Source organism: Channa argus, chromosome 8, assembly GCF_033026475.1.
Source record: "Channa argus isolate prfri chromosome 8, Channa argus male v1.0, whole genome shotgun sequence".
Taxonomy (NCBI): domain Eukaryota; kingdom Metazoa; phylum Chordata; class Actinopteri; order Anabantiformes; family Channidae; genus Channa; species Channa argus.
In genome coordinates this window covers 4,052,786-4,073,922 of record NC_090204.1, presented here as the reverse complement: position 1 = coordinate 4,073,922, position 21,137 = coordinate 4,052,786, and the positions used below count along the sequence as shown (strand labels likewise).

At 40.2% G+C, this 21,137-nt stretch overlaps 3 protein-coding genes across 7 annotated transcripts; all 3 read right to left on the bottom strand.

Annotated features, from left to right (window-relative positions):
• Positions 1 to 130: 130 nt before the first annotated feature.
• Positions 131 to 3,227, bottom strand: plcxd1 (phosphatidylinositol-specific phospholipase C, X domain containing 1). Of its 2 annotated transcripts, XM_067512135.1 has the most exons (7): positions 2,762 to 3,227; positions 2,445 to 2,583; positions 2,070 to 2,212; positions 1,826 to 1,954; positions 1,295 to 1,450; positions 554 to 734; positions 131 to 458 (listed from the first exon to the last, which is right to left on the bottom strand). In XM_067512135.1, the coding sequence occupies exons 2-7, from the start codon at positions 2,566 to 2,568 to the stop codon at positions 214 to 216; spliced, it is 978 nt and encodes a 325-aa protein (XP_067368236.1). In that variant the 5' UTR covers positions 2,569 to 2,583; positions 2,762 to 3,227; the 3' UTR covers positions 131 to 213. The 2 variants fall into 2 exon arrangements, with proteins under 2 accessions (XP_067368236.1, XP_067368237.1); XM_067512136.1 differs by lacking the exon at positions 2,762 to 3,227 and having other exon boundaries at positions 2,382 to 2,517.
• Positions 3,228 to 4,949: 1,722 nt separating this feature from the next.
• jade3 (jade family PHD finger 3) lies at positions 4,950 to 15,155 on the bottom strand. Of its 4 annotated transcripts, none has more exons than XM_067513528.1 (12): positions 14,656 to 15,155; positions 12,737 to 12,805; positions 12,577 to 12,636; positions 12,418 to 12,494; positions 12,164 to 12,321; positions 11,857 to 12,047; positions 11,452 to 11,663; positions 10,569 to 10,736; positions 10,349 to 10,465; positions 8,494 to 8,952; positions 7,643 to 7,760; positions 4,950 to 7,554 (listed from the first exon to the last, which is right to left on the bottom strand). In XM_067513528.1, the coding sequence occupies exons 3-12, from the start codon at positions 12,623 to 12,625 to the stop codon at positions 6,734 to 6,736; spliced, it is 2,370 nt and encodes a 789-aa protein (XP_067369629.1). In that variant the 5' UTR covers positions 12,626 to 12,636; positions 12,737 to 12,805; positions 14,656 to 15,155; the 3' UTR covers positions 4,950 to 6,733. The 4 variants fall into 4 exon arrangements, with proteins under 4 accessions (XP_067369629.1, XP_067369630.1, XP_067369631.1 ...); XM_067513529.1 differs by having other exon boundaries at positions 14,800 to 15,155; XM_067513530.1 differs by lacking the exon at positions 12,737 to 12,805.
• A 135-nt stretch (positions 15,156 to 15,290) lies between these two features.
• rp2 (RP2 activator of ARL3 GTPase) lies at positions 15,291 to 20,375 on the bottom strand. The gene is made up of 5 exons (XM_067513532.1): positions 20,080 to 20,375; positions 18,417 to 19,085; positions 17,436 to 17,550; positions 16,790 to 16,875; positions 15,291 to 16,673 (listed from the first exon to the last, which is right to left on the bottom strand). The coding sequence occupies exons 1-5, from the start codon at positions 20,239 to 20,241 to the stop codon at positions 16,590 to 16,592; spliced, it is 1,116 nt and encodes a 371-aa protein (XP_067369633.1). The 5' UTR covers positions 20,242 to 20,375; the 3' UTR covers positions 15,291 to 16,589.
• Positions 20,376 to 21,137: the final 762 nt, after the last annotated feature.

The following is a 21,137-nucleotide window of genomic DNA, read 5'->3' as shown; positions in this document are numbered from 1 at the left end:
TGAACTGAATGTAAACAAGCAACTGTGTGTCAAAATGCCAAAAAGTCTGTTTCCAAGCAGCTTTAAGACTAAAATATACGTTTCACTGCCTCCAATAAGTGCAATTATATTTAAATGAATAATTCAAGTACTTGATTATTTTTCTGTCTGTGTTTTGTTTTTTTTTTCATGCTGGGTTTCACATTTTGGTGAATAATGCATACCGGTATAAAATCACGAGGACCACTTGAGTAGTTTCTCGTTCAGTGTAACAACAGTTGGAGCAAAGTTGCTCTCTGTGATAAAGTCCCCAGCAATAATATTGAGGCAGCCCAGCTTAGAGCCGGGAGTCTGTTCCTTTACCCAGCTAAGCAGCGTGGGATAAGTGGCCATCACCAAGTCCTTCAGAGACTCTGTCGGGTGAGTGCAGATGTATTTTAGATCCTCTGTCAGATTAATGCCTGTGACGAACAACCCGCCTAAAAGCCAAAACACACAAGAGATTAAGATTGTAATTAACAGATAACAAATCAATGATTTTGTTCCTAGTCTGTGCTTAGTAGTAAAAGATTACCTGGTCTACCGTGTTGCTTCCTGTCTTCAAACTCTTCTATAAGAGCCTCAGCTTTGCATTTATTGGCCCACCAGTAAGGAATGTGTGGCCACAGGTCGCCATGATAGCTGACAATATTGTGTTCATAGGACACAATCACTTGGTAGCCTAAAGCCCACAGGTTTCTGAGAGTCAACACTTCCTGAAATATATATACACACACACACACACACACACACAATATGATAAGTTTAATTTCATTTTTCATGTAATTAGTCTATGTTTCTCTTACGTTAAACTCCTACCAAAGACCAAAACCAAAGTGTTGGTTCATTGCTCAATAGATTTGTACTTCCCCATTATGTCAACCCAGAACTCATATGTTCCTACTGAAGATGTAAATCATCTAAAAGTCATAAATATGGGTTTAGAGTTGTGTCAGCAGCTGCGCATTGTAGGTTTTACCAAAAGTTAATCAAACGGGGAAATATTGCCTTTGTTAGGGACTATTCTCACCTGCACATTAATCCACATTTAGTGCTCAAGTGTAGTGAGTATTTAATACAACAGGACAAGACAGTATATAAACTCCAGTGTTGTTTGTTGTTATGGAGTTATACTTTCTGGATAACAAAGTGTACAGAAAAATAAGCTTCATCAGGCTTTGGCTATAGACGCAGCATAATACACACAAATTCATTATAGGTCTTTCAATAGGATTTGTTAAAGCTCTAATAGATTAAACTGGAGAAGATATCTTACGGTTTTGGGACATAGTTTGGGGGTGAACACATTACGTATGGTGGTGAGCAGCAGCATGTGAAGCTCCTGGGTCAAGCCGAGGAAGTGGCTGAAGGAGAGAATGACTACTTCTTTGGGATGAGCGTCCAGCCACTCTCTTATCTCCATTAGAACAGTCTGTGAGGAAAACAGGAGGTACCATTTAGTCTGCTTGTTCAGCATAACTCCATCTTTTAATACGCAGCTTTATGCAAAAGGTTTAATAGCGCACATGGAACCCTGCCAGGACTGGCTACAGGGCAGAACATGATTGTTGATTCAAACAAGTTTGTCAGAGGTGAAAATCCATTTCAAACTCGGGCATTGGAAAACAGAATCAGAAGAGTTTAGCATCTCACCGCACTCATGCGTTTACTGAGAATAACTGTGCTGTTAAGTTTTTAACGGTTATCTTAATTGCTAGCGTTCTAGCTACGGATGGTCGTTACACAAGCAAAGTTTTCACAGTGCCGACATGTTGTAGACATTTGTGTTTGCAGGTCATCACTTTACCTCCACAGTGAGTGTGGTGTAAACACCGTGGTAGAAATACAGATCGGTGGAACTGTCATTGGGCCTGTGTGCAATTCTCAGGTCACAGTATCTGACCCCACAGTCCAGCTGCTTCTTTACAGTATATTCCTGCAAGACACCGGATGCATTATCCTTTAAACGCGGTTGAGTTTTAAATATTATTACAAATGCTTCCTTGTTAACAATACCACTAGCTGTTACATCTTTACCTGTGATTTATTACCTGTGTTATCGCCCACCTGTACACAAAGGGGCGAATAAGGGGCTTCATGTACTTGTCCAACTTTTGAAGCATGTTTGGCTGAGTAAGGTCAACAGGGGATGTGTCATTCATATCCAGACAGTAAGTTATTGCATTGTGGCTGCCTAATTGGGGAAAAGATAATGAACACAATCATGGTTAGATGCTTGGCTTTTGTCTGTTTCCGTGTGTTTTCTTTTGAGGTAAGGCACTACCCTCTCAGGGCCCCCCATAAATAGCAGCTAGGACAGTCTTACTCTTTCTAAATAGTAATCAGTGAAACCTCTCACATACTTTTACTAATATTACCCAGCGTGCTTCATCAGCTCTACAGAGAACTGTAATATGGCAGCCTACCCGGGATGGCCAGGTGGTACAGGGGGGTGTCCCACAGAGCACATGGCAGGTGAGACATCCAGCTCTCCATGGGTAACTCTCTCTGGCTCTGTTCACTCTGTCCTGTCACAACCACTGAGGACATACTGAGCTCCAGCGTCTGCACAGCCAGAAAACAGCCAGTCAATGATAAAAATAAAGCGCTTTACAATATATTTATAAATATATTGCTGATGTGTTCATATGAATAAAGAGGACATAATGTGCAGGAAACTTCTATAATGAGATGCGCACGCAGTAATGTGAGAGAGGTGCGGTCCTGTATGTTTCTCACTTACTTCATCAAAGTGCTGCTGCTGCTTAAACCCACCGAACCAGCCAAACCAGCAAAGAGGGGAAATGCGATGACGGGAATTACAGGCGAGAGCCAGCACAAGTCGTCCATTCCAAAGCAGAAAATGTCATGGCTGTGGATAAAACATGTATCATGCGATCCGGAGATAAGGTGTCCCTACATAAAGCAGCTCACGCTGGCTACCTTTTACACCTGCATAACCCGGGATGGCGAGGACTTGGGCCCCGGCGCATTTTCGTTTCAGTTACCGATTATTCATAACGAAGGAATATCCACGTAGGATGTGCCGGTCTCTTCAGATGCACAAGCACTGAACGAGTCCCTCGGTAAACCGGCCGGTCTGTCTGTCAGTTCGTTAGTCCGGTATGAAAGTGCAGCAGCAGGACGTGCAGGGAGGGCGGCGCGGCGCCTGCTGACAAATCAGCAGATGCAGAGGCTCTGCTCTTAAAGAGCCCACTGAAATATTAGACACTACACCGTGATCCATCATCACGTGTCTCCCATCTCTGGTCATTACAGAGGGCAGACAAGTGATGCTGCGCTGGAAAAACCCCGTGGCGTTATAGCAGGTGTTTCCCTGCTCTTCCTCATCTTCCTGTGCACTTAAATCTATTAAAAAAATTAAATTAAAAAACTTCCTTTCTGCTCTTTCTCGCACTTGCATCTCGTGAACTGTGAACACATTTCTGATAGGACTTTGCTTTGATGTTTTCTCCTTGACTTAGATTTTTGCTGCCTTGTACCTCACCTGTAAGTCGCTTTGGATAAAAGCGTCAGCTAAATGACTAAATGTAAAAAATGTTATTTTTTATGTTTCCCATATGCCGTTCGTGACGTACACCTTGTGAGACACCACTGAGGGGGCGTGGCCAGATTCATCAGGCTGCAGGTTTTACGTGATCACTTCAAACAACCAGCTTCAGTTTGATGTTGTGTTTAGTAATTTACTAATAAGTAATGCTAATCGACATGGTTAAAGAATAGCATTTGCAGTGTGACATGTTAGCATGCTGACTTAGCATTTTAGCCCCAACTGACAGTGTTGCGGTATTGGTTTTAGCTGCATTACGTCAGAATGACATGTGGTTCCCAACTTCGGTGGTTGGGACACAAATAGTAACTGACGGGAGGTCATAAGATAATCAAAGAATAAATATATTCAGCGTAGCCCTAAATCCTCCCAAACAATAAATGTATTTCATCATAAGCCATTTGTAAAGCTGCATCAGTGTTTACACCTAATTGTCTTCTTTGCCTTTGTTGGTACATTACAAGAGGTCTTTTGGCCACGAATTATATTTTTAACACTTCTCCATTTTTTTTCATAAGCAATTTTAGAGAAAGGTTGGATACTGTTACCCCTCCAGGCTTCTAAATATAGTTTAAACACATGAAGGAAAAATCACTTTTTGATATAATAATAATAATATAATAACACTTACATACATGTGACAAGTGGTTGCAATTATGTTTTGCTTTGAAAGCAAAACCAAAAATGTTGTGAACTGGTGACCTAGGTGATATCAGTAGAGTAAGAAAAGATTTTTTATTTTTATTTTTTTGTTTCCTTTCATCTTATCCCGTGAGTTCATTACGCATGTTGATTTGTCACAGTTTTTACGCCGGATGAAACACTCCCCAATTTCTACCGGGCTTGGACTGACACTGCACAGCTGGGGAGGGGAATGGGCTGTTAGGGGTTCAGTGTCTTGCCCAGGGAAACTTCGACATATAGCCATAATTTCCCTTTATATAGAATGTGACAAAGATGTGTATATGCAGGATTACCGTTTATGGTGCCATCTACATTCAGATGTCTTTCAAACATACCAAAGTTTGGCTCAGAGATGTCAGCAACACACTCTATGGCCGCTGCCACATCTTAAAAAGTTGCATTTGACTGTTCCTGAGGCTGACCTTTGTACAAAATGGGCTTCAGAGAAAACTGATTATGTTGTCTGTTTGTTTGTGATAATTTGGTCGGTCAGGTCTTCCTCAGCCTTTTCAGCAGGTCAATAAACCCTGAAACAGCACTAACCATTGTGGTGAAGCAAACTAGACAAACTGGCACAGCTTTGCTGACTTTAGACTAAATCACACCATAACTTTGTCTTCTCTGCTTCTCTCTACTGAATGACTTTTCCAGTAAAGCATTAGTATCATGGTTGCAATTTTTAATTAGCCGCTTACAAAGGTAACATGTCTGCTGTGAACACGTTCACATACACCAAGTAGGAATACTGAACACAGCCTACCGAGCCCAAGCTGTGCAGAGGTGGGTTTTAGTTGATGAATGTGGCAGTGCTGCCATCTAGCTTTCCGTTTACATAACTCAAACTAAAGATAAAGTAATAAACAATACCACAATACCATGTCTCTCGCCAATAGTCATTAATACATCATAATTTAAAATGCATATGTAGGCCCCTGTTGTGTCATTAGAAATGCTTCAGAATGTGTGTTGGTCTTAAAGTGTGAAGCAGTTGCTGCAATTTACAACAAACTTCAGTCAGTGGTGTTTGTAGATGTACATGATGAACAAAAGTTAACAAAACAGACAGTACTCATTTATACTGCATAACTGGTCATGAATAAAGCTGTAAACAACGAAAAGTACACATTTTTTAAAAATGCACTGTTCTAGTGAAACTTTATGAAGACTCGTCCTTGCTAATCACACTGTGGATTTGTAAAATGAATGACTAAAATGAACCAGCACAGTGTGTCAGAAGTGACAGTTGTGTTTCACTTTGGAATGAAGTTTGTGGCTCGCGGAATAGGTAATGTTGCCCTCAGGGGTTAAGCTGAGTTAATTTACACCTCCTGGTACGAGTTTCAAGTGAGGAACAAATTAAATCTCATCCGCCTTCTTCATTTAGGGTAAAGGTAATTGTGTTTGGGCTTGTGATCAGCTCAGGATGATGTGAGGCAGAGCTTTGGAACTTTTTATTAAGACACAAGTCAACTTTACACCTGGACTTTAAATTCTTGGTACTCTGTTCTCTGATCACACATCCTATGATAGATCCTAATTATTAATTTCATGATGTGTCTTGGTATTGTTTAAACACTGGTGAACGGAACTGTGTTTAGTTTTACCTTTGGTGAAATTAATGTTTTTCTGGAAAAAAAAAAACTTCTTTATCTTGTACTTGTCAAGGAAATGCATCAACAAAAGTACCGAATTGGCTTTATACAAAACAACTGTAATATTTAGTCCTAGTAAATGTCAGGGTTTTATTTATATAAAAATCAGGCATGTTCAAATGTTACCCACAGGTACGTGAGGGAATGTCCAGTAACAGTACTTTTAATACATTTCTCCACATTTAAAGACGATAATAGAATTGCTTTTTTAACTTTCATATCTACTAAGAGACAGAACGTGTCCACACATTAAAGGCATTTGTTTTTTTAAATGACTTTAAATGACTCCACTACCTCTCAAATTTAAGTCGATGGCCTGTGGGAAAACATGCAAACTGGAAACTGGATGCTAGGGTTCACTACAAAGTTTCCATCTAGCCTGACAAGTTTTTGTTTGTGACTACACAGACACTAATGGATCAATAAATTGGAACATGTGCGATTAATTGTTTGCATCCGAATTTGATTTGACAATGTACAGCAGTTTTAGGCAAAGGAAAACTGAACTTGTGTATGAAAACATGAGTGTTTAATACAAAGTAGTGCAGAATACAAAATGTATTGCAAGCCACAAATGATAATCTCAGAACTAACACGTGTTCCTCTGAAACCAACACTGTCACAGGACTATGGATCTTCAGGAATTCTACTGGGCGTGTTCTTGGCAACAGTACCCTTAATGTATCTTCAGCTTAGTGTGTACAGTATCATTAGCACCGGGGTCTTGTTTTGGTCCCTGATAGAGATGTGAAAGCTGAGAAAGGGGGTCTAGCACTTAGTAGACCGCCAAAAGGGGAGTAAACAGCCGTCACCTTTGCACGGGATGCCTGGAGCCCAGTGACTGTTTCCCATGACTGACCCCTTTCCTTGAACTGGGCTTCGCCAACCCAACCTGCTGCCGATGCCTTCCTTTGGCCTCTGGCTCCGAGTCACTGAGCTCCAGGTCAGGACAGTATCCGTCACTGTCCTGGTATGATCGCACGCTTTTCACTTTGTGTTCAGTCATGGGTTTAGACCAGAGTCTCTCCTTGGATGAGCCCTTACGGGACAGTTTGTCAGGGGTTCGCAATTCCTCTGTGGTCCGTACCAAGTTTATGGTTGCCTCTTTGAAGGACATGCCAAAGTTCTCCATGGCAGACTTACGGAAACTGCTCTTGTCTAAAGGCTCATTGGAAGTGTCCTGCTTACTGGGTGTCTGGCAAGAACTATCCTTCTGAGCCACGAATTTCTCTAGTAGACCATTCGATTTGGGCACAGAAATTCGGCCTTGGTCCAGTTTGCCATTATTGTTGGAGGAGTGGCCATGGAGCACAGCATGCAGGGCTAAAGGTTTGCCACTGGGTTTAACAGTTAACGCTGGATTTTTTGAATGGCTTGAGGAAGACAGTCGGCCATTGGTGCGCTCCTCTCTCCGACCGCGTCCCTGCAGCTGAGGTTTCCCCTGCCCCAGCCCCTCAACGGCATGTTCAGTAACATTCCCACTATTGTCTGGGCATAGCGGGCCATTGCCAGATTTGGAACTGGGATTGCCATTTCCGAGACTCAAGGCTTTGGGCATTTTGAGCTTCAGGGTTATCCTCGGAGGAGGATGAAACAGCATACTCTCCACCGGCAATGAAGCAGGAAGACCTTAGGATACAAAAGGACATCAGCTGCGATTTAAATGGAACAATACAATCAGAGCAAACAGGAAAGAGCAACATAACAGCTGGCTCACCAGCAGACAGCTCCTGGTTCATGAGCTTTACATGCAAGTTGAACATCTGCTCCTGGGCTTTATTCTGCAACAGCTTCAGCTTCTCCCGCCGACTCACCATGTAACACAAGTTTCTCACCTACAGAAATCAAAAGGTTTAAAAACAACAACAACAAAAAGTTTAAAAATTAGCACTGCACACTTTTTTGGCTCAACATGATATCCTTTGTATTTCCATAAAGCAGCTATGAAGCTTTATCCCCTCATCAATTTTAAATAGGGTGTCCAAAACAAACCACCGCTTGTTTTAATGCACTTCAGTACGACTCCACTGCCCACTTTGACCTCAATAATAAACACATAGTAGAGTTTCTACCTTTCTCACTGTATCAACCTAAAAACTGAGAAATTAAATTTGTAAAAGTAGAATTCATGGCAGAGCCACTGTATTGGATTGCGTTAAATTGCACAGGTGGTCATAATGTGATGCCTGATCAGTGTACACATACATACACATCATAAAAAAATAAAAGCGAGAAAACACACCAGGTCATCCAGTAACGTAACCACGGGTTAGAGGGGTAATGTACACAGTGGTTCAAGGGAGATTTCTCAGATACATATTTAATCAGTATAATTCATAGAAATATAGGAAATTTGTTTAAAACATGCTAGAGAAGATTAAATGTGGCCATAAAACAGAGACTCACTAGCACAGTTAACATAGGCCCATATTGCTATAGAGAATAAAAAAATAAATAAATTTCGGTCAACAAATATGGTATGTGCTGAGAAATGCTCTGGACATTCTTTGTATGAAGAAATCCTCATTTCATCAAAGATAATAACACTGCAGTGTAAAAAGCACCCACCCTCTCCAAATCCTGTCGCAGGTGCATGAACATGCGCATGCGTGTGTGGATGTTGTCCTCCTGAGGCTGCAGCACTAGGTTCTCCTCGTCCTCTTTAGGGGGCAGCAGAGGCTTATTAAAGTTACTTTTCCTTTTCAGCTTCCAGTACTGATAGATGAAGTCTGCCAAGTGCTCAGAGAGTCCTAGGATGGGGGCCAGCTCCTCCAGCTGGATTAGAGTGTAGAACTGTTCTTCCAGCTCCTGCAGTCTCTGTGCCCGCTGGCCCACCTTCCCTACTTCTGCTGGGGGTTTAGAGCGAGCCGGGCTCAGGCCAGCCTCCCCAGTTTTTGATTTACTGTGCTTGAGGCAGTAAGACTTGAACTTGACTTCATCCCCTTCATCCAGTATGGTCTTCATCTCAAGATTGTGCTCAAAGGCACAGGTCACATGGAAAGGAGTGGTGCAGTTCTTCACAGAGCACTGGGAGCAAAGAATAAAGCAGGTTATTTACACAGACTTTAAGCCAAATACTTGGTACAAGATTAGGGTAGGAGCAGGATATAAGGATTTCCCAGAATTTTGAGTGAACGTGATTTGTTTCATAACTGGATTACCGACTAGAAAGTTGGGTGCTAGTGTTCATATAATATATTTTTATTGTGCCACAAAGCTCAAGAAGCACAAAGAGGTATTTATCACCCAAGCAACTTTAACGAAACAATTGACATTTTGCAAAATAGGCTCATTCACAAGAGTTATAGGAGAAGACTATTTCTTGGATATCTGTGTACTATGAGACTACAGCCAGCAACTTGTTAGCTTAGCTTAGTACAATGTCTTTAGATTCAATCTTCTTAGCAGCACCTGACACCTCACCATAATATCCTGTGGATATTATGTATATACAATCATGTGCAAAAGTGTGTTCCCCTTTTTTTTAAATGGCAAAAATACTTATCATCAACATTATATTTAATCCACAATTACCTACAGTATTTCAAGTGTTTCTTAATCAGAAATTAATTAGTTTTTTTAGGTTTAGCGTTAAATTTGCACCCCCCCACCCCACATACAGTGTTAATGTATGGGGCTGCAAATTTAACTTAAAACAACATAATACTGTTGCACATTCAGCTACTACAAATGACCTACAACAAAAGACCATCAGAAATAATAAAAACGCTCAAGGATTGAATAAAAAAGTTCCATATATAGAGTATAGTAATATAATAAAATTATATTAGTGCAAAAGTTTGAATCCCCCATTGATAAATTAATTTAAAAATATATTTAATTTTTTTCTGCTAAGGAAAAATTTCCAATAGCTATTTGTGCATTACAGATAGTGTTGATGGAAAATAATCTTTGTTTCCCTCTTTTTGACATTTCAAAATAAGAGGTACTAACATTTGCAGCTGATTGTTATTGTAGACCTTCAGACAGACCCCATCTCTCGAATAAGCTAAATGTTCATACATATTTATATTTACCACGTGGTTTGCACAGAATTCGATTTTACTTTCAGTGGTGGCCAACCAGGTGTGGGAAGATGCACAGGACAGGCCACTAGAGTAAATTTGCTTATTTAGTCTGAATTTATCAAGTATATCTGCACAAATATTGATTGTATGCAATTTGTTTTGATTCAGATCTTTAATGTGATTGTCTGACATATGTACATTTTAACTAAATGTGTTCAAGCAATTTAAAGGAAACATATAGATATGATATTGATATTTCCTACACTGTGTGAATATTTCAGAGATTGATACTGACAGGATGGAATTTAGTTGGAGAATTTCAGTCCAATCTACACACTGCCATAATTGACAGCATTTCCCAACGACAACAATAATATTCCTGACCGCACACTAACCTGGATGCATGCACCTGTCTTCAGTTTACACAGACTGCAGATGAGTGACCAACGACTGGGTGGAATATGAGAAATTTTGGTAATGGGCTCCATCCTCTCAGGACAGGCAATGCTCACCTATAAAAAACAGCAAAACTTTCAGCATGTTTAAAGATTTGTAGAGGTAGAGCTTCTAAAAATGTTCAAAAGGTCGAATCAGTGAATACAAACATTTATTTACCTCTGGTATCCACAGGGCACAGCTTACATGAGCCCACTTGGTGCCTGCACGTGTAGCTTTCATGGCACCACCCTTCTGGGGACACAGAAGGCACTGTGTGTTGATGCCGAGGACACATGTCCGACACAGCCAGTTTCCAACAGGCACTTTAACTATGCCATAGCAGGCCTGTGGGGGGGAAAAGCATTTAACATTTGTGACAGTGTAGTCATTTCAAACATACTCACTACACATGAGGAATCAAATTATGTAGTAGAATATGTTGTTGTCAGAAATATTTTAATGTATTAAGAAAATCAAAAGACAATACAAATTTTTGTTATACTCAGCTAAACTAAGAATTATTCTGTGTCTCATGGTAACATGAAAAGAAGTTCAAATTTTTGTGAATTCAGGTTAGATGAAGCTATGGTATGTTTTTATCATAGTCTCTTTCATATTTACCGTTGAATGGTCGTAAAATATGTATTAGATTGGAAAGACTGTACTGTATAAAAAGCCTTAGGGAGAATAACTTAGTAGTGGGCATTTGTCAGTGTGTTAATGTACGTGCGCAATGGGCAAGTGTGTGCGCATACTGTTTTGTGAAATGTTTTATGATTTGTGAATGTAAAAAGACTCTTGGGAGAATGGCCTTGAGGTAAAAGAGATGAAAATAAGCAAACACGAAACAGTAAGTGCCTACATCTATATTTTACCTAGATAGCCTCTATTATAATTAATGCAACATTTTCAGGCCACCCTCTTCCTTCTTAAAAATATGGTTATTTACCAGTGTCCTTAGTAACTAACAACTCTTTTTGGACGGCTGACAAATGTTCTGTTAGTTAATCAATTCAACGATTTACTCACATGTGGCATGTGTACTGAAAGTTATGCTCACCTGGTGCACACAGATGTTACACTTGTCACAGAACACCATGTCATTTCCTTCTTCGCTATCTGGGGAGCGGCACACATCGCAGATGACATCCTCATCGTATTCAATCCCCAGACCCTCCACTGTCTCGATGGCGTGGTTCATGTTGTCGTGGCACTGCCTCTCCAGGGCCTCCATGGCTTGCTCCATTGTCAGCTCGTCGATGGGCCCCTCCCCTGGAAAACAAAAACCCACAAGGCCAGAGAAAGAACAGCAGATGGACTGTTATAACATCATCAATGTAAATCTTAATGCTCTTATTTCTAGCTAAGGGAGACAGCTGTTCACAGTTATGGAGAGATCAACGGTCACTAGGATTGTACAACATACATTTATAACAGATAATCCCATTACAATGCTGCTCCTTACCCATGTGATCCAGCTCTGTGTTGAGAGCATGCAGCCAGTAGAGGTCCATGTCATCCAGATCATAGCGACACATGGCTTCTGCCAGCTCCTTGATGTTGACATAACCTGGGTCTGTTGATTGTTGGCTCAAGAATTGGTTGTACTTCCTCTGGTGGGTGTAAAGTATTTCCTTTGGCTTCTCTGCAATAATTCTAAGAATAAAGGAAACAATCTCTCAGCCCCGCAAACCTCTTCTTGATTAATTTGGTAAACTAAATTAATTAAATTGGTTTGTCCACAGTCAGGCAGCTGGGAATGTCAGTGTTACCTGACTGACGGCTCTGGGATGGTGTCTGGACTTGCTGGCACCTGGACTCCCTTCTCCCATTCCTGTTTCCAGCTGTCTGCCAGCAGGTAGTAGTCCTCTGGAGAGACATGGTGGGAGTCAGGCAGCTTCATGGCACTGATCAGGTCTTTTCTGAACACCTGCAGAACAGGAAGAAAAGCCAGGGCCCACAGTCAGTCATCCATCAAAACTTTACGTTTAACACAGCACAGAGCCTGATGGAGAGTGGAACTTACTTCAGCTGGTTTCTTCGGGTCGGAAACAGGGGTTCCAGATTTACTCCCATATTGGTTGCAGAAGGAAGTTGAGGGACCTAAATAAACAAAGAAGATGCTAGCAAAGGGGCAGTGGAGTAGGTAAAGTGAGTCAGGTGTAGGGTAGGGCAGATGACTCACTCTCATTGTCAGAACTGTCACTGCTGCTTGAGGACCTGAGACGTTTCATCCTGTAACATCCTGCAGGAGAGAAGAAAACCTCACAAACATTAGAATTTGGAAATAACGAATTGAGTATTAGGAATTGTGTAAAAGGGCAAACACCTAGAGAGATACTCGCCATAAATTTTAAAATGAAAACCATGCTAGTAGGTTCTTTGAAGCAACCCTTAACCACCTAATTCAATACCTGCAAAAAAGAAGCACAGGTAAGTCCAACAACCAAAGGTGGAGGCAACCATTTTATCTAGATGCACAGTATTGTGGCCCTGCTTAACTGGTTTTCCTCTGCTAAATACAAGGGTCTGCTCTAAACCCTAAAATAAAAATCCATTATATTAAGCCACTAATAATATCAGTGAATAAATAAAATGATAGTTTTTTTCAGGCATTCAGGTTTCAATTGGTCAGTATAGCGCTAAGGGAAACAGGGTGGACAGACACCACAATATCCACAGTATATTTAGCCTCTGCACCACTGGGACAACTCATTAAAAGGCAAAAAAAAAAAAATGTTGGGGCTCAAGCTCAAACCCAGCATAGCCTCAAATACAGTACACTATTTCAACAGACAGGACATGCCTCACATTCCCCATGAGAGCAGGAGGGGAAGGTGGAGCATTTTTACTCCATACTATAAGTAAAAACTGTACAAGCAGTTTACTGTGAGTTATAATGTCCAAATGAGGACTACAGACATAATTCAGCCTAGTCACAGTGACTAGTCAGTAAATCCCTAGTAACACACACTTCAAATATCTATAAAAACTCAATTTATTAATTAAAATCCCACAACACAAACACACCACAGTAAAGCTTGATTTAGCTGCACCCAGAACGCCTGGTACCTGCTACTGACATGAGCATTTCCATCTCCTAAGGCAACAAATCCATCAAGACTAACAGATAAAAAGGACAAATTTTGAAAATGTAAAGTTATGCAAGTTCGAGTAGAAAGCTTTTGTTTCAGATTGGATTAAAATCAAGACTTCAACTATTATTTTCTCAGTTACTCGTTTTGGCTATAAAAGCCCAAAACAGTTGGCCCGCATTTCTAGAGAAATCCTCTTGATATCTAAGGTTTGGAAAATTGTACAACTTTACATGTTGTGGTCCTAATACACCCACAACCTCTGAATCTGTCTTTTCAGCACTATTTATTTGAACAGAAATAAATCAAAAAACTAATCATTCAAGTAATTATAAAAATGATTTGAGTCAGATAAAGATGAGTTTTCCAATATTTTATTGACTACTACCCCAACAAGTCATTTAGTGTTGAACAAAATGCTGCCAGTATTGTTGAGGAAAAAAACAAACACTTCCACAACAAGTATAAGCGCGCTCAGGTTTTCCAACAAAGATGAATATAGTTCCAGTATTGGAACCGGCCCCTCTATTTGATTTGTCACTGAAGCGAAGTAAAGACAACAGAGGACAGCTCTGTGAGAAATGGTCGACCACCACAATGCCCCCTTCCACCACTCACTGCTGGGGGCTGCAGGCGGTGAGCGGACACGGATGTGACGTCACGCTGTTCTCAAACCCATGGTGTGAGGTGTCAGGGAAGCACATATGAGCGACTACACTCAGGTTGACTCTTCGTTTACATTTCTTATGTTCCTACATGTTTGTCGTGCCAGCTGTGACTAGACGGACTTGAGCTTAAAGAAGAAGAAACGCGGAAACCACCCAGTGCCTGTTCGGTCTCGAACAGCCTCGTTGGCGCCAAACACACAGGGGCCTGTAGCAGTGCGGGTTGCGGGCTGTGGGCAAATCAAACATGGGCGCCACCGTCATACAAGGATGTCACTTCCTACACACATTAAGGCCAACATTTGTACAACTCCACTGAGCTTTTGGTTATGCGGGGCCATTTTGCTCTCACAAACACAAATAGTCGCCGACATTTATGTATCAAAGTAGCAGAGAGCGGTTCCTGTAAAAACCGAGGAGCAGGCCCCGTGGCCTGGATAAAGCATCCAGGGCAAAACCTTAGCACACTGAGCCCCAGTGAACACACGTTCCCTCCCCTCTTACCTCCAGTCCCCGCTCCGCCGTCCGCTTAATTCCTGTCACCAATCAGCCCACAATCAACTTCCAACATACGCCTGAAAACACGGGCTCCGCTTCTAGCTACAGATAAAATGTAGTTGTTTTTTTTTTGTTTTTTTTGTATCCTACCACACTGGGGAATCTCTTAAGGCTGCAATCTGTCCACCACCACGGCACAACACCTCTATTGTACCGCACGTCCCGCCGGGTCCTAAACCCCGCCGCTTTCCTCCACCCTGGGGGCGCTCGATTTCCCTACTACCGACATTAAGTAAGCAAAGAGTAACCGGTGTCCTTTCTAATATTCTGCGGCTCTTGATGTGACGGATTTCAAAAACAGTGTAGAAACAGCACATTTATAGACACATGTATTCATTAAGACACACTGTTCTACACAAACGATATGCTCCAATACAACATGATCACAAATACACGAGTACATCACAGTAAGCCCCTATCAACGTTCGTTTTACGGGCAGCTGTACAGAAGATGCCCCCCCCCCCCAAAGCCTTGGTGAAGTCAAGCTGTTAGCCCCTAGCTAGAACAATTAACAGTAAGTGCAGTTATGAATCTGAAATTTCAGTAGATAGAAGGAAAAAGGTGAAGCAAAATCTTGAACTCTGATTCAATGAGGAAAACAGCACGTTTTAATGAATTCACTCACCCACGATTTACTATTTGTTTTTCCAATGAATGTAATGCGTCTCTTACAATATTTAAGCAATGTTCTTATTTAACAAAATCAAGGACAATAACTCACTTGATAAGAGTAATTCATAAACCCACATTTAACACCTTAAAATCTTCTGAAGTATTTACTTTTCATTGTTGTTCAAACATTTTAAAACACATTTTAACTTCGATTTTAGGACAGATTAATCAGGCTACAACAGGGAACCAGACTACTCCCTTGACCATTATCACATAGCTTTCTTTAAATGATCTACGTTTGGCAGCACAGATGTGAAAAGTCTAAAAACAATCAAGTCACATTGTGATACTTTTTACTAAAAATTATAAAGAACATTCAATTGGTTCTATATAAAAACATTCAGTCGAGTATAAAACAAATATTACAAAACATTTTAAAAAACCTGACCTATGAATTTCCTACAGCAAAACCCAGCATTTTTACACAATTGTCCTTTTAGTGTAAACTGATCACTTAATCAAAATGAACAGAATACACTCAGCTTTTTGCTATTCAACTTTGGCCTAACATTTATGAGTATGATGTAGCTACCGCCTACACAGCACGTTTCAAATATATACATTTTAAACAGAATAGTCCATTATACACCGATCAGGCATAACATTATGACCACCTGTGCAATTTAATTCAATACAGTGGCTCTGGCATGAATTCTACTTTTACAAGGTTATAATTTCTAAGTTTTTAACTTGAAAACTGTCAGAAAGGTGATAATTCTAATATCCAAAACGCTAGAACCACCTCTTCTTATAATGCACTCCAGTACAACTCCACGACCTGCAGAGCCACTGTATTTGATTGCATTAAATTACAGGTGGTCATAATGTTTTGCCTGATTGGTGTATAAACCACATACGAATCAAACCTTACATTAATTAAGGAGTTTTTGTGCTCATGGTGTTTCCATTGCAATGTCTTTCTCAGACAGTATATAAATTAAAATGAACAACATTTACAGCAAAGACCTACATGCACATTAAATAAAGCGACAAAATCAGCAAATACATTCATGGAAATATAAATATTCACAGCCGTCTTAGCAACTAATAGATTACAGGGAATGTTTTAAGATGCATGATAGTGGGATGAATATGGTCTACTGACAAATAATTAACCTCTACTCATAGTCACCATGAGATAGATGGCGGTGTTGTAGAAAATCTGATTCAATATTCGAACGAGCAGTTCGTTTTGATACGAAATAATTCACAAGCCCATCTGCATGTCAGCGAAGTTGAAGAAGTTATCCACATCTCGAGAGGATGTATTTTTATTATCTGAGACAAAAACCTGTGGGGAAAAAAAAACAAAACATATCTAGGCATTTGGGAATATTTATATTAAAGAAAGCAAACCAATGTGTGTTAAACTACAGGAGGTCAACACTACAAATGCGCTATATTTACCTTGGTGCCACTGAACACTTCATTCGCGATGGTGCTGCAGGCCTCCACAACTCCGTCACCATTCAGCTCCAAGGCAATGACAGGACCTTTAGTTGTAAGATATAATAGTCACAACCCTACAGTGCAATAAGTGTCAAAACTCTACGCTACATTTACATATATTAAATAAAGGTCTTCGTGTTCACTGAAAACTCCTGTCACATTTACACACACTTTGGTTATGATAAGTAACTGTTTTCTAGACAAATTGTGTTTATGAAGGTTTCCAGTATCCAGCAGCAACATTCATGAATCATCAGTGCTGTCATAATAAAACTTGTGACCACAAGTGAGCTTTTCGGCTTCTAAAAAAAAAAAATGCCAATAAAGCACAGGAAGCAGGGCGAAAGCAAAAGTGTAAAAACGAAAAAAGAACATAGCCAGTTGAACAGCACCATAATAGCTAGTACAAATAGCATTACATACTTACCCCTTTACCAGTACTTATTCGAACACCAGTGTAATATGTACAACACAATTTCATACTGTCATCTAATGCAAAGTATGAACAAGTTGTAGCTTTTACGCTCATGAAACAACTGATTTAATAAGGAGGTGATATTTTGGAGGAACAATACAGTAAAACAAAAACCCTTTAAAAAGTTACCTTTGGTGATCAATTCTACAAGATCCTCTGCATTGTTCTGAAAAACCCTCTTGACATCTTCGGGTCGCATTGACACTTCCTTCGTCTGGATTAACACAAAACCTTTAGCAGTCGCCTGTACAAATGAGACAAAAAGGCAATAAAATAAACATCCAACGTTTGTAGAGAGCCGTTAAGCAAATTAACCTTCACAACTACACTCAGAGAAGATAAACTGTGAGGATGTGTGTAACAAGTCTTCTTCACTGTAAATCCATTCTCATTCTTATGTGATAGAGTAATACATACTTTGGCAACAGCACAAACATACCTGGAATGTGCAAGTAGCAACAAAGCAAGTTTATTGTAGCTGCATAGCATTTCCGATAAAACATCCTACAAGCTCCCAGAAAGCTCAACAAAAGAAACTATGGAAAGAACATTATTTTGACTGGCGATAATAGGAGATTCATATGAATCTAAGTCATGGAACTTGCCAGTTTTATAATAAGTAATAAAGAAATACTAATATGTGTGTCTAAAAAGTAGTCACTGTACTAGTTTTCAATCGTCTAATATGTGTAAAAGAAAAAATGGGTGTTTTGACATGACATTATCTTTAACCCTCTATCTTAGATGATGGTAAATGGGAACTCCAGTGGTGATGCAACTCATTTCCTTTGGCTGATGACCCACTTTGTTACCAGTTTGTTTTGGATTATGATGTGGGCGTGAATGATTGATGACTGTACATCCACTCAATATTTAGCTTCATATTATTCTGTTATAGTTAAACTCTCCTTTTTGTTTGGTTTATTCTGCAAAGTTTTAAAACCAAATTCAAGTTTGACTTCACCCACATCTCTTTTACAGTATTACCAGTAAGTACGTAATGATGCATCATAAACACCACCCTGTTTTCCATGCATATACAAATACTCACTTCCTCCTTTGACTAACACTTCATAAACAGTGGTGATAGACTGCGCAAGTTCTTCTCACCTCATCAATCAGTTTGCGGGCATTTGCAGTGGTGTACTCTCCAGCAAAGAAAACAAATAGACAGGACTCTTCACTATCCTTACGCCTCCCTCCCTTTGTCAAAGGCACAATGCTGCGTGCAGGGTCAGTGGAGATTCGCACAGACTTGAATTCAGACTCAGGGTCTGGGGCTGGTACAAAATCCAGAACTGATGAACCCTCTGGTAACAAGCTCCAGTTGTTCTCTCCAGACACCGGCGTGAAATCATGGATGTTGCTCCAATTGTTGTTGAATATGCTGAGTCCAGCATCCTTGAAGTGGAAGGCCAGCTCGGGGTAGAAGTACTGAAAGCAGGCAAACTTCATACCCGTAGATGACTCGATGATGGGTTGGGTGCTGCAGCACAAGAATACCTCCATCTTTTTACAGTCCCTTGTGCGAAACTGCTGGCAGGCCACCACACATTTGATGTCTTTACAGTCTCTGAAAAACACACTCCCCTTGACAGGTCCTAATACAATGCGGCAGTTGACACAATCGTCGATGGTGATAGTTGCCGAGTGGTCAAACACAAAAATGTTACAGTTCTCACACTCTTGGATGACAAACTGCTGCCCCTTCAGTGTCCCAGGTAGGCGGCCCACCGTGACATCTTTGAGTCCTGTCAGCATATAATCTTTGGGATCAACCTACACAAAAACAAAAGTGACGGAATGAGTATTTAAACAATATATATTTTGAAATGGATCACATTTTTAAACCACACATATGTGACACATTTCTATCATCTAATAACAACTATAATATTTCAGTATCATACTATAGCCTCAAACCTACATATATACCAATAATGGTTTTATCTATATTTATTACCTATTTATAGCACTAAGTGTGCTTTATAAATCACATCTTCGATTCCTGGTAACCAGCAGATATTTATAAAACTAATTTCAGGCTCCACAACAGGATATTACACATTATGGTATAGTTTTTTTCTTTACCACAATGAAGGTGCAACATCCCATGAGTAAAAACGGAAGCTAAAGCACCATTTAGTTAACGCCTAGTCTGTCGGAACAAGCCATATTAACTGTGGTCAACTGTGATACGGTGAACTACACAGTCTTGTTTAGTAATCCGATAATGAGATAACGCTGGGTACATAAAGTGAGAGCGAGGGCGAGGCTTTGAAGCCGAAACACTAAAGTGTTTTCACCTAATAATGGCCACTGATACACCTCCTGCCTGATTAGGGTTGCAAATAGATTGTAAAGTTGCGCAGTGAATTTTAATGGGTTAAATGCGTGATGACCTTTACCGCTGCAGAACTCCGGAAACCAGTCTCGCCATAGAAACATATAGGTGACAGGTTGGCGCAACAGGATCACTAACCCACAAGTCATTTATAGCATCGTAGAAGACAGCTGCATGCTGTTTCTGCTACACATACGCAAGCTACATTTTTAGCTGTACGTTAAATTGTGTAAATGTAGGTAGCTGCACCTCTTGGTGAATGTACATTAACCTAGTTAATGAAACAACGTTGACTAAAAGTGAGGGAATACATATGTTCTTAGTTATTCTGTAGAGTCAAACTAAACGTAAACGTTAATGATTACGACATCTATTTATCACCATTTTATTGTAATAGTTTGATTGCGTTTTACAGGATTAGTGCATTACCTTTTCTCTCTTATCCCAGCTGTACTGCTTCGGAGCCTCATCGGTGTTGTTGCCAAGGGGAACCGCGTTGCCTGTTGTAGTTTCGACAGTCGTTCCTGTCGGCGTTCGATCTTCTTTTTCGGAAGACTTTCTTTTGGATTTCTTCGAAAAGAAGCATCCCATTGTGGTTTTTCAGTGGCGACCAGATTAGACCACTTTCTACCCGTAACGTTGGATTGGAGAACAGCAGAAATGGAAGGAAGAAGCTTGCGCACAGTTTGGTTGACAAGACTTTTTTTTTTTTTAGCAGCTTCCCGTTTCCCAGCCTCGCCTCGCAACCAATCAGTGGTATGGTAGTCGTTACGATAGCAAATCAAAGACGAGGAAATAGTGACGAATCACGTAGAAGAGGCGGGCCATCGTGAAACATTGGAGGACAGGGACAAAACGGATTCCTTTAAACATAGTTTTTGTAAACATATTTTAATGCGTGTTGATTAAAAAAACAAGACTTAAATTAACTTAAACTTAATTTAACTATAACTGTTCCATTTTGTGTATATGCGTACAAAATAGCTGCTACTTTAAAATACAGTAGTGTTTAATAGGTAATGGCAATACTGTTTCTGGATTTGTATCTTTGGCAAAATGAAAATATTTTGCGTCGACGTCGTACGCTACAAACGATTCATTTAAATGAATAATTTAATTGAAATGAGAATTCAAATGAATCTGAAGTAGGAAAGTGGATTCCACGGATAAAATTTTAGAAATATAATAACGTACTCGATTTGGGAACAGCCGAAAGGAAAAGAAGATTCGATTTCCAACATAGTATGAACGCACCGTCATCTAAACAGTGGGCACCGCCCCTCTGTGTGTTTCTTTAGCATGAAAAGGTAGCTTTAACGTGAGCTTATCAACTTATGTGACTTATTTTATACAAAATCATAATATTTTTGCACAAAATAAAGTGTCTGGAGAAAGTAAAACATCTAAATAAATGAACTGTGCTAATATGTACACATCAGCCAGGTTTACACTCCGGCTTGATGTATAGTTAAATAGAACACAATCGT

Excerpts from the sequence above, each read along its gene's own strand:
- plcxd1 (XM_067512135.1), bottom strand. The coding sequence starts at position 2,568 with ATGTCCTCAGTGGTTGTGACAGGACAGAGTGAACAGAGCCAGAGAGAG. Across the intron at positions 735-1,294 it reads CCAAACTATGTCCCAAAACC|GAAGTGTTGACTCTCAGAAA; the intron begins GTAAGATATCTT and ends TATATATTTCAG. Across the intron at positions 459-553 it reads GAAGCAACACGGTAGACCAG|GCGGGTTGTTCGTCACAGGC; the intron begins GTAATCTTTTAC and ends TTTGGCTTTTAG.
- jade3 (XM_067513528.1), bottom strand. The coding sequence starts at position 12,625 with ATGAAACGTCTCAGGTCCTCAAGCAGCAGTGACAGTTCTGACAATGAG. Across the intron at positions 10,466-10,568 it reads GTGCCCTGTGGATACCAGAG|GTGAGCATTGCCTGTCCTGA; the intron begins GTAAATAAATGT and ends TGTTTTTTATAG. Across the intron at positions 8,953-10,348 it reads AGACAGGTGCATGCATCCAG|TGCTCTGTGAAGAACTGCAC; the intron begins GTTAGTGTGCGG and ends CTTTGCTCCCAG.
- rp2 (XM_067513532.1), bottom strand. The coding sequence starts at position 20,241 with ATGGGATGCTTCTTTTCGAAGAAATCCAAAAGAAAGTCTTCCGAAAAA. Across the intron at positions 17,551-18,416 it reads CCCGCAAACTGATTGATGAG|GCGACTGCTAAAGGTTTTGT; the intron begins GTGAGAAGAACT and ends TCATTTGTACAG. Across the intron at positions 16,876-17,435 it reads TGTAGAATTGATCACCAAAG|GTCCTGTCATTGCCTTGGAG; the intron begins GTAACTTTTTAA and ends TTACAACTAAAG.